This window comes from Charadrius vociferus, unplaced genomic scaffold (genome assembly GCF_000708025.1).
Source record: "Charadrius vociferus isolate BGI_N301 unplaced genomic scaffold, ASM70802v2 scaffold603, whole genome shotgun sequence".
Classification (NCBI taxonomy): domain Eukaryota; kingdom Metazoa; phylum Chordata; class Aves; order Charadriiformes; family Charadriidae; genus Charadrius; species Charadrius vociferus.
The window spans coordinates 82,525-98,872 of record NW_009647426.1 but is presented as its reverse complement, the minus strand read 5'-3'; the positions used below and the strand labels follow the sequence as shown (position 1 = coordinate 98,872).

General features: G+C 36.3%; 1 protein-coding gene across 1 annotated transcript in view; it reads right to left on the bottom strand.

Annotated features, from left to right (window-relative positions):
- Positions 1 to 461, bottom strand: part of STX18 (syntaxin 18) — a gene marked incomplete at its 5' end in the record, with an annotated part of 33,900 nt that extends 33,439 nt beyond the window's left edge. Inside the window, one exon of the mRNA XM_009880540.1 lies at positions 394 to 461. Coding sequence (XP_009878842.1) covers positions 394 to 461 — 68 coding nt within the window. The remainder of the gene's footprint in view (positions 1 to 393) is intronic.
- Between the last annotated feature and the right edge of the window lie 15,887 nt (positions 462 to 16,348).

Below are 16,348 nucleotides of genomic sequence, written 5' to 3'. Positions count from 1 at the left end.
TTCTCCTCCAGGACCTGCTGATGCTACTGACTGTATACTTCAGTGGTAACAGGTAAGTTTAGTGTCACAGAGTGAAAGGGAAAATCTGGATCATTGAATCTAGTATTCTGCTGTCTCAGGAACCACTTCAAAAGCTTGCTCTGCAGGTCCTTAAAAGGTGTTGGACTTGGACCACCAGGTCATTTTGTTTCAGAACTCCTAAGAGCCAGAAATCATCTTCAAATTCTGAGTCTCATTTTATTTAGGACTGTTTTTATCTTGTTACAGCACTATTCTTCATCTTAAATAGTTTACAGTAAGCTAATTAATAAGCAATCTATGTTTTGTTTTTAGCCATTATGCCTACAGATTTTTAAGATGTTCTGAAAACAAATAAATACAATGCACACTTACCTGTATGCATTAATGTAATCCTTTCTGTGTTGCAGAAGAAAATCCTTCAGCTTTCCAATATGAGAAATCTAAATGAATAGAAATCATAGTTAAACTTCAGTCAGATAACTGATTACTTTTATGTAATCAGCATTCCACATTTCAATGTGAATTTGTAAAACTATTTATCTGTAATTAAACAGAATCATAAAATTTACTTTTATACTAGGATTTTCACATTTTGCCAGTAGTCAATACATAAAAATAATCTAAAAAAGATCTGTTGCAAAGTACAACTCAGAAAAAGGTAGCAAAAAGTACATCTTCCATCCAAAAAGCATAAACTAAACACTGAACGCTACTAAACACTAAATATAACTACAATATTAAACATTATAATAACACCACAAAACGCTATCTAAACTGGTAGTCCAGAACTTAATGTACACTTTAGAAAATAAATTAATTTTAGAAAATCACACAAGAAAGTTTTAAACATTTTACTGATGAGACATAAGTATTTGAGTTCAGTTACTAGCACTTGTAGAACAAGGTGCTGTCACTCTCCTTTCTGTTTTGCCATAACTGAGACACCAGTTTGTGCTCAAACTAAAGTAGTATCTCTGTCATCTGATAATCATTAGGAGGTTTTGCCAGAGCCTCCATTTCTATTTCTGGATTTCCACTTCACTGTGGATATACTTTGCTATAAATCCACTTGATTTTCTTTATTAAAAGGCTTTACAAAGATCCTTTGAAAAGATGAAAAAACTCCTAAAAATCTGAAAGAATTTTTGCAAACTTTGGTCTGATTAAAAAAGATTTGGTCTAGCATAAGATGCTGCTTATCTTACATAATGTAGGATCTACAGAAATCAAGTTTAATTGACCATAGAAATGAGATGACTACCAATATTTAGCAGGTCTTGAAGGAGAGATGATGCAGAGGAGGAGGGGGGAGAATTATATACATTAGTGGTATATATTTTCAAGGGGGAGGCAGGGGGAACCTTTCTAAAGCATATTGTCAAATATTCATTAATAATTCAGTGTAAAAAAGCATGCAAGGAATTTTACAAAACAATAGTTGTTTTAGTTTACAAATACAATAAATGCTGTTTACTCCATTTATCCGGGAAAAAGCATCAGAAACTGTTCAAGTCTTAAAATCCTATTTTCATGCAAATGCTCCTTGTAATTAAACAAACAAAAAAAACCACAGAGAAAGAACAGAGAATAGTTTGGATAAATAGAAGATTAATTCCCCCAATTATTTTTTCCAAAAGATCAGCAGCTCTTTGAAAAAAGAGCAAAAAACGTTCTTAGCAATACCACAGTGGTTTGCACGACTAAAAATAAGCAGTTCCTTGTGCAAATAAATGCACATACATTTCCTTATTATTATTTGCTCTGCTTCATTTTTACTACAACTCATCATACTGGATGAGAATTTTCCCAGTTTTTATGTTTAAAGTTTTGCATGTGATTAACAGGATAAGAAATTTCATCTCATTCATAGCAAAATGAGTTCTGTTAGTACCTCCAGTAGATCCAAAGTTTCCTGAAGTGTGTTAGCACTGTCATAAGTGATAAGAAGGGAAATACTGAAAACACAAGATCAATGAGGGACAAAGAACCATTCTACAGATGTTCCTTCTCATCACCACTGGAGCTTATTTCTGTATACTAATCTCCTTCTCAGCTCAGATCTGGTATGTCATGAAATTTGCTGAATAGGTAAATAAAGCTTCACTATGAAAGAAAAACATTTAAAACAGTCATACAGTGTTTCAGTAGAACAATAATACTTCATAGGCAGAAAGAAAGTACTACAAAGGACAAAGAGCAGAAACATAAAAAAAGGAACACATTTCAAAACATTTACATTAATACCTGAACAAACACTAAACTAGAAAAGAGATTAGCAAAACTTTGTAAGTAATACATCTTAATATTACTGCAATAGCTACAATTTAGCAGTGATTAACAAGCAGAAAGAATCAGAATGACAAGCAAGAACACTGTCTTACAGTAATTAATTCATCTAGTCACAAAGAGCATTCTATTTAGGCTAAAATTGTCATCGTGTGTTTGAATTGCGCTGACCCCACTTTGCCTCTCCTTCATTTGTAAAGCTATTTTCATGAATTTAGAATGACACCATTATGCCCATACTCGCATCAAGCTCTTAGTTCCCAAGATTTGCATCAGAAGTGAGACTTCTTGTTCTACTTTTCCTCAAATTCTAACAGCATCTTCTGTGATCCTGCACTGCTGCCATTTCTCTTTTGCTTTTTCTTACCATGTACTACTGGCATAGTTTTAAATTCAATTTGTCATCACCATATCAACAACATTAAACAATTTTTATGAAAAAGAATGTCTCACTAGTATAAGAGAGAATGTGAATTTTATGGGGGGGAAAAAAAGATTTTTTTTTTTGGTACAACACTTAATCTTCTGCAGACACAAAATATCCCCGATTATACAAATACAAATCTTGAAAATATCTCCAGCGTCATCAACCTACAATTACTCTGGGGTTATCAGAGCCATACCATATACTCTTTACAAAGTTATCAAGCTCCAGCCTAAAGGTAATAAAGCATCTCCCTATTTCAACTGAATGGCTTTATTGGAATCCTACTGCTCTTATTATGAATAAGATTTCAAATTTCCTTGTTTACTTATTACCAATTTCCATCCATCTGTTCTTGCTTCTAAACAGTCTCTTCCCTTAGAAGCTCTGCTTCCCTGCATGTGTTTGAGTTTACCAACAATAATCCTATCTCCCTCTAACTTCTGTAGCCCCAAATGACCCCAAGCTTTTAGTTTCTTCTCACAAGACAGTTCTTAAGTTGCCTAACCCTCAACTTTCCTTTGCACTCGCCCCAGTTTGTATTCATCCTTTTCCAATGCAGATGACTAGAAGCTGGAAATATCTTTTCTTCTACCATTTTTATTGATTAATTTTGAGCTTATTCTTTGTTTTGGTCTCTAAATACATGTTCTACTACTGAATCTCTTTCTTCTCCCCACAACTCCAGACCCCAGAGTCAGTCAGCACTTGTAACAGATCCTGCGCCTCCCCCTTCTTCCTCTCAGCATTCCACCATCAGTAAATTTTATTGCTCCATCTTAGTCTGGGATTGATTTTAAAACTCATTATGTTTAGTACTGCTCTTACTTTGGGGAATGCAGAAAGTAATTCCACTATTAACCTCCCTTCAGCCCAGTCCTTCTTTCAACACAGAAGCATTGCTTCTGCTTATTCATCTTATTCAGTTAATATTTTATCTGCTGATCTCCTGTAGACTTCTTTTTAGCACTTTATCAGATGCTTTACCATCAGACACCGGGTCACCTTAACAAAGGAGAGGCAGATTTTCTTAAAAGCGTCAAGTTGGTTGGGCACATTCTATTTTTAGTATGACAGCAAATTACACTGCATTGTATCTTGCTTTCTATTTGTCTTTTTTTCCTTAAAATACTTTCTGAATCCTGGACCACTTCTAGGTCAGGTACTGCTGATGTCGATGTCATTGTCAGTTTCCCTCTGCTGACTTAATTACAGGCACTGAATTTGCTTCCTTCTCATCAAATGGTACCATATTCAATTCAATGCATTTTCATAAAAAAACCCTGCCTTCAGAACTTGGGATTTCTTAATTCTACTGTGTGTGAACTCAACCCAGAGATTATTTGATACCCACAATTTGACTGCATTAAAGTTTTGAGATTTTGTACAAATTTCCAATTCTGTGCTCTGGTTCTCAGTACATATCTTGCTTTTACCCTGCTGGTCTATGGCTTTTTCTTTATTAATTTAGTCTGGAGACCATGCCTAAACTATTCTTAATCTGTACTCCAGCTACATTGCAGATCTACTTTTTTGCCAATTCTTTTTTTATTTACAAGCTAAAGAATATTTTAACTTTGGGGGGTGGGGGTGGGGCGGGTGTTTAGTACCATTAGTTAACTCATTGTGAATTTTGCCAAACCTGACTTTATCTCTACAAAATCATCCCTTCTGCAACAGTTTTCTTGGCCAGTCAGACTCTCTCTCCCCCTGCTTTTTACTGCCTCTGGGCTAATTTTTTGTATTTTCTCCAATTAATCTTTCAAGTAGACCTAAAATAATTTTTAATCCCACTTGCGTTTCAGCATATCCATTTTTCCACTCCATTTACCCATCCACCGTAACTGCAACTTCCTATTTGCTGTATATACCTGTTTTCAAAACAATTACACTACCAGTTGACGCAGCCATCAAATGATGTATGAAAGCAATTTGAAGAGGAAGCACAGACATCTAAGTATTGGCCTCTTGTCATGGTTCCTATTCTCTGCCTCTGGAAATAAGCCACCTTCTTTTCTGAAAGTCTGGAGCAGAGAAATAAGGCTCTACTTCAACTTCGAAATAATGAAATTTTTTCCCCTGAAGGGATAGGAGGGCTTAGAGAAATGTCCTTCATAGTTGCAGCTCTCTTGCACTACATTAAGACTAACTTACCTTGCAGGAAAGAACACTCCTGAAGTTCCAGCTATAACTGACATTTTTGTGAGAATCATGGGGAAAAAAATACCTTTTCTCCTAGTATTGCCAACATCAGTTATATCGTTACATTAACAGCATGCTCTCAAGCTTCTATTCACTACCAGAATAGGGAGGGCTATGTTCTTTCTGACAAGACGACCACTTACAAAACTCCAGGCTCTCCCTCTACTCTTCCCATTCCCAGTGGCACTCCCCTGAGGGTCAATACCACACACCAAAACAACTGTTTTTTTTAAATTACTCTTCTGAAAAAGGGGGTTAATAATGCATAAGACCAAACATAAAGAACTGGTTTCTTTCATTTCAGCTCCACAAATACCTGTATTGGCACAAGGGAGAGCAGAGGCTGGATAGCATGAGTAAGGAACTTCCTAAAAGATGCATCTGCCATGAAAGGAGGTCTATTTAGTTACAACTTAAGAAACTTAACATAACCTCCTAAGCTCGGGTATCAAAGGTAGAGACTCCAGGTGTCATTTAAAAAATCCCAAGTGCAGTTCTGATCATGAAAAACCAATTGATTCTCTACAGTGAAGCAGCAGCAGTTTTCCACTGGGTGGCAACAAGAGCATCAGCATCACTCAAGTAAAAAACACTCTATAACTTCACATTAAAGCCTGTAACATAACTTTTTTAAAGTTACTTTAGATTCCAGTTTGCACTTTTAAAAGTTTATCTTCATTGTAAACTACCTGTTTAATGAATATATCTGCGTTTTGTTGCCACTGTAGATTTTTTTTTAACAGCTCTTATTAAAACATAAAAACAAATATCGCATATAATGCAGGTCCAAGACAAAAGGAAGCTGTGAATGGCTGCCATCTGCTACCACAGGTGGCATGCACAGCTCTATTTATACTTGGGGCCTTCACTAGAAATGGAAGATGTTCTTCTATTTAGAGATTTTTCTTATGATTTTAGAGCAGGCTATATTTTTAAATGAGAAGAGAAACAAGAAAGCATTCCCTCCAAAGCAGCATCTTCAAAAGATGCATGTAGTTTAGAATGAAGACGCTGACTATGGTTCCTTCAGTATCTTAGCAATACATACAACATTTCTTTCCACTCCCAACAAAGAATTGATCACTCATGAAACAGTAGGTTCCAATTTGCATACGTTTAACCCACTGCAAGAAGCAGCAGCATTGTTTGCGATTAAAATGATTGGAGTAGGTTCCCGTGACATATTGTAGAGAGAATTCGACAGCGCTGAATAGTCATTTTCATTGAACAAACATAGTGTTTTATCAAGTTTACTCTTCCATCAGAACAATAAACAACTATTTACTACTATATAAAATTCACTGTTACACCTCACACAATGTTGCCACTCTCAGTTTTTAAAAGATGTACTTTGTTAAAAAGAAACTTTAAAAATACTTAAAACCAAAACATAATAAAAAGGCTCTTGCAAAAGGCATAAAACACAGGGCATTTACTGTAATTTCAGCAGCATTGACAAGCACTACTGATGGAAGTGTCTTGTTAAGCACAAAAAGTTTTACATTTCATTTTTCTGTATGTCCAAAAAGCCTGATCTTCCAAGGTCTTACCTAAATAGACTCCATCTACAGATTCATGAAAAGGTGACTAGATTCTACAATATGCTTTGCAAAGAGCAAAAAATTTAAGATTAAAATTTAAGATTATTGACATCTGTCATGTTTTTGATTCCAACCATACAGTCAATCCAAACACACCCACTGCCTATTTCAGAAGAAATTAATAATTTCAATAAGACATTAGGTGATGTACAGGGACTGCATGTTTCCAACCAAAAGTAGAGTCTCAGCACTAGGAGGAGATCAGTAATTGCTATAAGAACAAAACACCTGTTTTTATTTAAAAAAAGTTACCAATGTATAAACCATATTATAAAAAAGTTTTCCATAGTTAGTGCATGTAATGAAGGGAAGCGTTTTCAGAAATCTGGAATAAAACACAAAGAGTAGAGATACTATAAACAGAAACCCAGTTTATATTAAATAAATTCTAGAATTAAGAGCTTGGACCTTACCTAAACTATTACAGTTGAGAAAGACTAGTCAGAAAAGTTTTGATGCAGAAATGACTCCTATGGAGAAGTTTTCCACTACAAACTCCCTTTGATTAGATAGAGTTACGAACTTTTTAAAAATACAACGCATGAAAAGCCAGGTCCCACACAGCTTCCTTCTAGGTTATATTTTAAGCACTGTCAGCCCATTTAATACACAAGGGCTCCTGCAGGATGTTGCCTAAGAACAGACAAGATTTTGATTTTTAGAATACTATTACCTCGATTCTACGTTTCAGAAACTGGAACCTTCAAAAGACGAAACAATATAATTCCCCAATACAGTGACATACAACAAAGATTAAAACAATTAAATGAAACCAAAGATTGAATTCAGAGCTGAAGCTTCAGCTCTGAATTGAATAGTGTGAAAACTGTCCTTTAAAAGGGTTTGAATGGCGACTTATTAATAGGCCATGAGGTGGTGCTGTCCTACCAGAATTCATTGCAGAGGAGCACTGGCTGCCTCCAAATGTCAACTGGCCAGTTTTCAGCTGATTTGTCTCTTGAGGGAATACATTTGGTTTAGGTTTCCCCAGAAAACGTGAAAGTTTCTCAAACAGGTCACGCAGATCAATTGCTCTTGTAATCTGAGACCCAAAAAAGCAAATAATATCTAAACTGTGGCATGGGGGTGGCCTAAACGCTGGAAGCGGGCAGCAGGAGGCAAGGAGACAGCCAGCCTGGCTACCTCTAATCTCAGGAAAATTGTGACTTTGTTCAGTTTCTGCTTTACATCAGCATATATGTTACAGCAGCAGCAATGACCAGGGAAACATTTTAATTGCATTTTATTAGTAGTCTTGCATTCAGAGCAAAGGGCTCAAAATAACCGAGAATGGGGGCGCTGTATCAATAAAATGTGTGGTACATGCAATAATGTTCAAAATTGAATTAAAAGCCATGAAAATGAAGACTGAGGCACTTTGACTCTTCAAGGTAAAGATGGTACAAAACTTTAAAAGTATTTAAAAAATAAAATGTGCACTAGTCAGTATTTTTTTTTTAACTTAACAAATATTTTTTTTGTAAAACAAAAGTAAAGTTTTAAGGAATCACTGCAAACATTTGCACTAGCCATTGTGGGATACAGGAAGACAAAACCTGTTTGCAGAATACCACAGGCAGTATTCAGTGATCATTAACTAACTGATTAAGAAACCTTTAAACTGCAGTAAGAAGCAAAGCCAATTTCCTAACACCTGGTCTGGTGCTGAAAATGCTTCCTTTTACTCAATATTGAGCCGGCAAAAAGGAAAAAGTAAAAAAGCACTGCCTTGCACACTAAAAAAAAAAACCATCACAGTTTGCTTTTAAAGGAAATACTTTTGCTTGTTTGTTTGTTTTTAATTCCTGCTTTACTTAACATATATTTATAAATACTAAAAACTGTCTCATTTATTTTTGCTACTCTCAGTTCACATTTGAAATATTTAGCCTCTAAAGTGCACTTCAGACCCGCACTTGGTTATTTTGATTTTTTATTCACTGTTTATCACAAAAAGTGAAACATTTGGTAGTAAAAAATTTACTACCAGCCTAAAAGCCTCACATTTCATCTTACCACACTTTCCTTAAAAATAATCCAGAGTTGGCATAAGATTTGGTCAAGTGCATGATGAAGAGATTATTTCTGGAATTTTGTGACACAATTGCAAACCCTTTTTCATTCAAGACTCTTCTAATAAGAGTAAGGCAAAATTAAGACCGAAGAGCTTGAAAGCTCCAGTTCCCCACGGACCACAATAAAGACTGAAAGTACCCAGTGTTATCACCAGATGAAGGTTTTGCTAGGGTGTTATTTTGGGGTGGGGTCGCTGTATGTTTTAAAAATGTGCATGGTACCTACAACAAACTCTAACTTTATAGAAAAAGGATTTTAAAGCCATCAATTTTTTTTAAGATTGAAATTAGCTAAAGTATATCATATAGTCTTAAAACCATTTTAATACTTTGTATTTCTAACATTTATAAATACAGAAAATAACCCCCCTTATTTTATAGAATGATTACTTATAGAGACCGAATTTCAATTCTGAACCAGAAAACTGTAATACACATAGAATTTAAGATAAAGGTCTGTGTTAATTTTGTCACAGTTTTCTTAGGTCTCGTGGGAACACACTGGCTTGATACCTGCACGTACAGATGCACATCTAAATATTCTGAAAATGGGCTGTAGAGTCAACAGGAACATGAGGTCACCTCCAGAAAAAAAATTAACAGTAGGCTTTCCACTATATAGCAGCATGCTAAATAGTTTTAGTTACCAGTCTTCATTTATTCTCTGTGGCAACAAATACTTTCAATAAAAAAAGCAACATCTGATTTTAATAGAACTTACTATTTCCCTTTCTCTTGTTTACTGTCCAACTCTAATCATAACTTTCTTTAACATTTATATTTTTACACAATCATCCAAAACCTCATTGACTAAAATATAAACCCTACAACAATTGTGGGGAATGTTTTGGTTGAGAGATAAAAGTGAATTGGTCAAAATACATATTTGCAATAATTGGCCTTTACCATTGCTGTTCAAAATGTTCCGTTTACAACTTTTCAGTAACTGCATTCAACTTTGCTTGCGTCTTTCTGTAAGAGATATTCTTCTTGTCCCTTGTTCTCACAGTCTGAACTCATTTAGTACTATGTTTTCTTGACTCAAAGATGTTTTACACCATAAAGAGATTTCCATTCTCGTGTAACAGATATGCAGTAATAAAAGGTTATTCTGTCTGACCATCATTATGAAATCAAGTTTTTGCTGTGCAATTCAGAGAGTCATGTGTGAATGTGCTTCATTTTGGGACTGAAGTGAATCTGCTTCAGCAGAAGCCACCACAGGGCACCACCAGCGCAGTTACGCCTGTGGCATCAGCGGTGCCAACATGCTCTCTCTGCTGAAGCCACGGCCGGACCAGAGCCTCCCTCATGCACACTGCAGTACCACGCTCCTCTGCCAGGCCCTTTTCATTCAGAGTTTTACATTTTCAGTGTATTTACACTAATACATCTATACACTGATGTCTCAAAACCCTACCACTCTGTCAAATACAATTCAGGAGAACAAGCACCATTGTGCTTCAGTGTTAAAGTATTTTTCTGGATTTTCATCATTGATACAACAGCGTTCTTAGTGCAAAAATCCTTTTCATTATGTTTCAATGCCTTCACTTGTATTACACAGATGAAACGTTAGGTTGTTAGTTTGTTAGTTGGTTGCTCTAGCATTTATGCCCATTAAAACACTTGACTAGACCAAGAAAACGCCCAATCAGAAATAAGAAGTTTATAATTCCTTATCTAAAGAACACTTACAGATCAGGCACAAAGTCAAATAAATAAATATAGTGGAAATAAGCTAATTGTGTACTCATTAAGATATCCATCCAAGTGCTTTAAGATATCAGCAGAAAAATTAAGACAAAGGTCCCTTCCCCCGCCACCTCCTCATGTAACAGGAAACTGCAAGACCTGGATCATCTGCCCCAAATCTTAAGAATTTACCAGGCCCTGGTGACTGTGAGTCCTTACGTGGCTGATGCAGAGTGACACACTGATAGAAGCTACTCACATCTTCGGTAAATCTACACAAAGTTTCTCAATCAGGCACACAGATCTCTATTCCATGTCACGTTCAATTAGACTGCTTTGCTGCATTTTCTGAGCGAGCTACTATTCCTCTGTTAGAGCACCTACGAAGTAGAACCAAATAAAAATAAAAAAAAAAATCCCTCCTCCATCCCTGGGGAAAACAACTGTTATCCACTAGCCCTTAAAACAGCCAAAATTTTGACTAAACTGAGGCGGAAAACTACAGTAGCAAAAAAAAAAAGGGATAATCCTTTTACTAACTCTTGGACTGGAGAGGGATGCTAACACTGTCAGTCTGAAATCCAGTCTGCTAATATTATCCTGTTCCCGCCACCCTGCTCCTTTCTAAGAAAGTGTCTTATAAAATGGTAATTTGGGCAAACCATGACATGTCATCAACTCTACAGCAAGGGCTAGTTTATTAGAGCACAAGTTGGCCTAAAACATCACTGAGAACAAAGGCACCTTACTTTGTCCCCACTCAAGAATCTCCTGATATGACCGAAGTCCAGCCATAATGTCTAGAAAAAATCCCTTCCTTTAGAGTGCATCACTCCGTCATATACCTGTTAAGTTAACTATCAAACAACCACTAGCTTCCCGAGGTAACATATGATGTGGCATGAAAAAGTGTCTCTGGACCCCTGCATTTGTTCACCACAAAATGCTACTCATGTTGGGTTTGATCTACTTAGGGGTATTTGCCAGCTGGTTAGGCATATGAAAAAAATGATCCCCCCAAACCATGGGAGAGAATAACTTCTACTTGAAAAAATTCCAGTAGATAGTCACATAGAAATTTCTCCCGAGAAAATGCTTGCAGAATTTGGGAGCAGTAAGCTTTTGCTGTAATTAAAAGGGAAATCAATGCTATTCTTTCACATCTGAGTAATGCTGACAATTCAAAAGTATATTTTTAATCACTGTAAGCAGAAACTCCTGACACGAATTTAAGTTGCTAAGTAATGCACTTTTCCTTTCTCACTTTTTCTCAGCCATGAATCTCAGTAAGATTTTTTAAATGTTCATTTCCTGTAATTTTGGTAATTTTAGAGTATAATTATTTTTACATTTTTATGATGCCTTTGGGGTATCATTACAAATATTTTTTTAAGCATTTAAACTTAGAAAAATAAAATTAAGTAATAGCTTCTCTTAAGGAGAGACTGTCAGCCCTGTTCTGAATAAACAATCCCTTTTAAAAGCAATCTAGAGATTTATATCCACTGTAACCATAGAAATTAATCTTGAGTTTAAACAAAATAGAATAAAACATAATTTATTAAACAACAATCAGAACACTGCTATTGCAAATGAAAGCTGGGTTTCTGGGTTTGTTGGTTTTTTTTTTGTTTTTTTTTTTTAACTCAGACAGCTTTGTATGCAGTCATAAGATTTCTACTTGATGGGCTACTTCTCACAACTTAATCATACTCCACCAATTTGAACAAAGCATTCAGATTTCTGAGTATTTCAGTTTTACTTGAGATAGATGTCAATCGATCAGAAAAAAGTTAAAGACTTCAAATTAAAGAAGCTGAAGTTAAATGTAAAAAACACTTTTAATAAGAGCAATCTTGAGAAACTGCTATGACATTGTGAGGCAAAAGAGAGCATGAACATTTTTTATGCGTTTTTCACATCAAAAGTTTGGGAATAGCAGAGAAGAAAAAAAGCACAAACTGGGAAACATTTTTATGTCAGCATAGCTAAAAAAATGACATTATGTTAAAAAAAAAACAAACCCACCAACAGTGTTTCCTATAGACTAAAAGTATTTACAAGGCTGCATGAAACATTCTAGCATGCAGACCCTCAAAAACAATGATAATGCATCAAGAACTTCAGGGTTAAAATAATTAAATATTTATTGCTCAGTTACGTAAGAGCTAAAAGAGTATCAGCATTTACTGTATTTTTAAAAAGCAAGGAAAAGAACTTGAAGTTCACATGACGGAACACTGATATGCTTCACAGTAATACATCAATACAAGAAATCATAGCCCAAAACCTAGAAAATTTTTCACATCACAACAGATTGAAATAGTTTCCTGTTAGAACATCTGTAACAGCCACATAAATTTAACAGGAGTTGTGAAAAATATACAAGTATACAGTAGAATGAATCTTTATCAAAAGAAATACAACCCAACAGATCATGTCTCTAATTTCCATATGTATTATGATAAACTATTACCAGAATACCATATAAGAAAAAAAAATAAAATTCAGCCTTACTTAGAACCAGAAAGCTAAACTCTGAACTCGATACTCTAAACCCATTTATTCTATTATACAATGACAGATACATAACCGCAGAAGAGAGAGAAAGAAAATTAAGCTGCTTAAAATCCAGAAGTTTCTAAAAAGACTAAAAAAGTTCATAAGCCAGAGTACCAACTCTGAAGTCGTCAGGAAGCTCCTCTACATGGGGTGACACCGTGATTTGAAAACCAACAAGCTGCTATGGTACTTGCAGCTGAAAAACACAGTGTATCCCATAATTTGAAACTTTATTCCAACTTTAATTTTTTTTCCTCGCTGCCTGTGATAAAGAGATGAGTTTCCAGAATGCCACTGCCCTTACCTGCTTGACTGAGAGTCTTTTAAAGAAGCGGACAGCTGAATGTGAAAGGGCAACCGTTACAAAAGCACTGATTTCGAAGAGTAGCGTTTTGTTGCCAATATATAAAATAATGACATTTTCTACCCCAATGTATGAATAGTTCTAGAATGCCCCATCAATCCAACCAGACTACAATCTGCAGTGTTACTGGTTTACTCCAAATACTTTTGTGTGTAGATCCCCCTGTAACACCTCACTTGAGCAAAACCTTAACCCGGCTCTTCATTCACAGCCAGAAACCAAAGTGTTAGTTACAACAGCTTTAACTTTTGCCATCAAGAATACAAAGGTAACGCAATGGCACACTGACAGTATTTTTAACATGAGCTCTCTCCAAAGTCATCTCTCTCATACAGAGAACATAGGTGACCTTAACCAGCAAATTAACCTTCACTTGTCTTGCAGAAAAGGTAGATTGCGTGCTCCTTTTACCCTCCCCCCACTCCCTCCTTCACACACATGCACCCTCCCAGGAAAAATTTCTATTTCTTCCAGCTGCATGAAAGCCTGACGGCACCGAACATACTATATATTCCTCTTACCAGCACCTCAAAGAGAAATTTATGAAAACATCTGTGTCTAGCAATGGTCCTTAGCAGCCATGGCAAAAATAAGTCAGAATAGCATACATTTAGGGCCTGGAACATCCTGGCCCAAATCGATCCTTGCTCTTGCAATGTCATTCTTATTAGTAAGCAGAAAAGAAACTTGGATGTGACTGGGGCAAGTTAAGCAACTGTGTAATAAGACACATAAATATGCATTATCCTAACCAATGCTAACATGGGAGATACAAGCTTCTGGTCTCCTCCTCTCACCCCAGCCTATAAAGGAGAACGATCTAGGAGACTCAGCCAAAGTCAGGGCTCACACGAACATAAGAAAGCTTGGCTTAGAATACAAACGGGAAAGAAGAAACTCAATGAAGTGAATGTTGCAAGGCCATAAAATACAACAGTCCATTCCTGTCTCCTAGCTAGCTCACCTGTTTACTGTAAGAAGCTAACTCTCCCTGCAATATATTACTCAATTCTGAAAGCATTATGTTGATCTCTACAAAGCCTCAAATTCATAGGAGCCCACAACTTAATGTAGTGGGTAGCTTTTTGATGGTATGCATCCACAGAAAAGAAAACACATAATGCGCCAATAAAGAGACAATACAGAAACAACAACTACAAAAAACACTATAGCAAAAAGCACTGATGCACAAGAGGAGGAAAGAAAAGAGTTGGCTGAAATAAAAAGAAAAAAGAAACAGCATCTGCACTGAGACATACCACCACCATACACTGTTGCATCAAGTCTGAGGTTTCAGCCAGCAGTCAACTAACTCCAAAGGGCCTCCAAGAAGAAAGGGCTGTAAACTAAGGAGTTATCTTCATGGCTGCTCAGGAAAGTAACACAGCCTCTACTCTGAAATTATTAAGCGACTATAAAACTGAGCTCCCAGCCAGCTGTGAGGCAATCTTAGGAAGCAAAACGGTGAAACACGCTGTGACACATCTTATATTGACAAGCACTTTGCAGTGAGAACACACTTTGTTATCCAGCACCGAAGTACACTGAGATAAGATCATGTTAACTACCAGTGGGAAGACAGACATTGTGCTTATTCTGTAAACTCTGATGAATCACAACTTCAGAAGACAAAATCTATTAAAAAAACTATTTTTCAAAATTAATTTGAGTTCTGATTTTACTTGAAACAATCTACTAGAAAGAGTAAAACAGGGACTGCTTCCCTCCCTGCCTGATTTTTAAGATATATTTTATAGGCAACATCACAGTTTTTATACAGCTTGTGGCACATGAACATTTCAAAGATGTTACAGTTTTCATAGAGGCCTTACTTTTCACAACTTTCTGCTAATCTACATATGGCCATTGCTGTAGCATGTAGGGCAAGAAGGAACCATCAAGTAACTAAAACACCACCATATCAACAGGTAAACACATACAAACTGTTCACAAGTTTATAGATTAAGCAGTAAGAGTTACTAAGAAGCTTTGTGTTAAGATTCAGTGTCCATCAAGCAGTTTCATTGTGTCTCGCACAATGGGGCGTGTGGGGGTGTGCGGGGTTGGGTGTGGAAATCAATGTTACCTCTGTGCCTTTTGCCATAACAACTAGATTGCCCAGGTTGGGATGCAATAGCTAAACGCAACTGCATTGTGGGGGGAAATAACAAAACAACTGTTTAGAAAATACTTGTGTTGCAGCAGATATGCATATGTAGAAATAGGAGTATCTCTTGTAAGATGGATACCGGTTTGCATGCAATCTTCACTCAAGGTTAGCGTAAAATGCTACTGCAATTTGCCACACCAATGTTTCCCAGCTCTTACATGAATCCTGTGACCAGTCTCTCATGTCAAGGACAGAGGTGATACTATGTTTTCCATTTTTTATTTGGTTTACAAACACCTTATTTACAGATGTCATACCACTGCTCCACAGTTCTGCTCTGCATTGCAGACGAGTCAGTACTACTGAAATACATTTTGTCAGTATTTCAGTATTCTGCTGATGCACTGGCACAACGTAGCTAGGAAGAGGGAAAGGTAAACATGAGGTACCTCCCCAGTGAGGAGCTATCTCACTAGCAACTCTGAAGATGAACATTTTAAGGCTATTAATCAGAATTAAACCACAAAGGCTTAATATTGGGAAGAGAATTTACCATAAAGAGACTGTCAAGATTACATGGTAAATGTCAAGCACGTATCTGACTGTATGAGTAGATGGAATGGGAATTTGTAAAGCTCACTGCGGCACAGAGGTGGAAAAAACAAGAGCAACACTGAAAAGTGAAGAAAGGGAAGAATTGAAGATGGAAGAGAGAATAAAAACGGCAGGAGGAGGGCACGGTCTGAGATAAAGAACAAAAAAACCCACCCAAAACGTCATAAGCTGCATCCTGGCTAAAGCAGTAATTATATTTTCAGTGCAAGTGAGACAGATACCAGAGACAACAGCTGGCATGTACTTGGAAGAATGGGACCCTTATTTATGGTAACAAAACAAAAAAACCCCACCCCACTTAATAGGGGGAAGAAACAAACCCCCAAACCAATAATTTAATCTATTAGGATGTAAAATATTCTCCTTGCAAGTGTTCAAAATACACTAAACAAA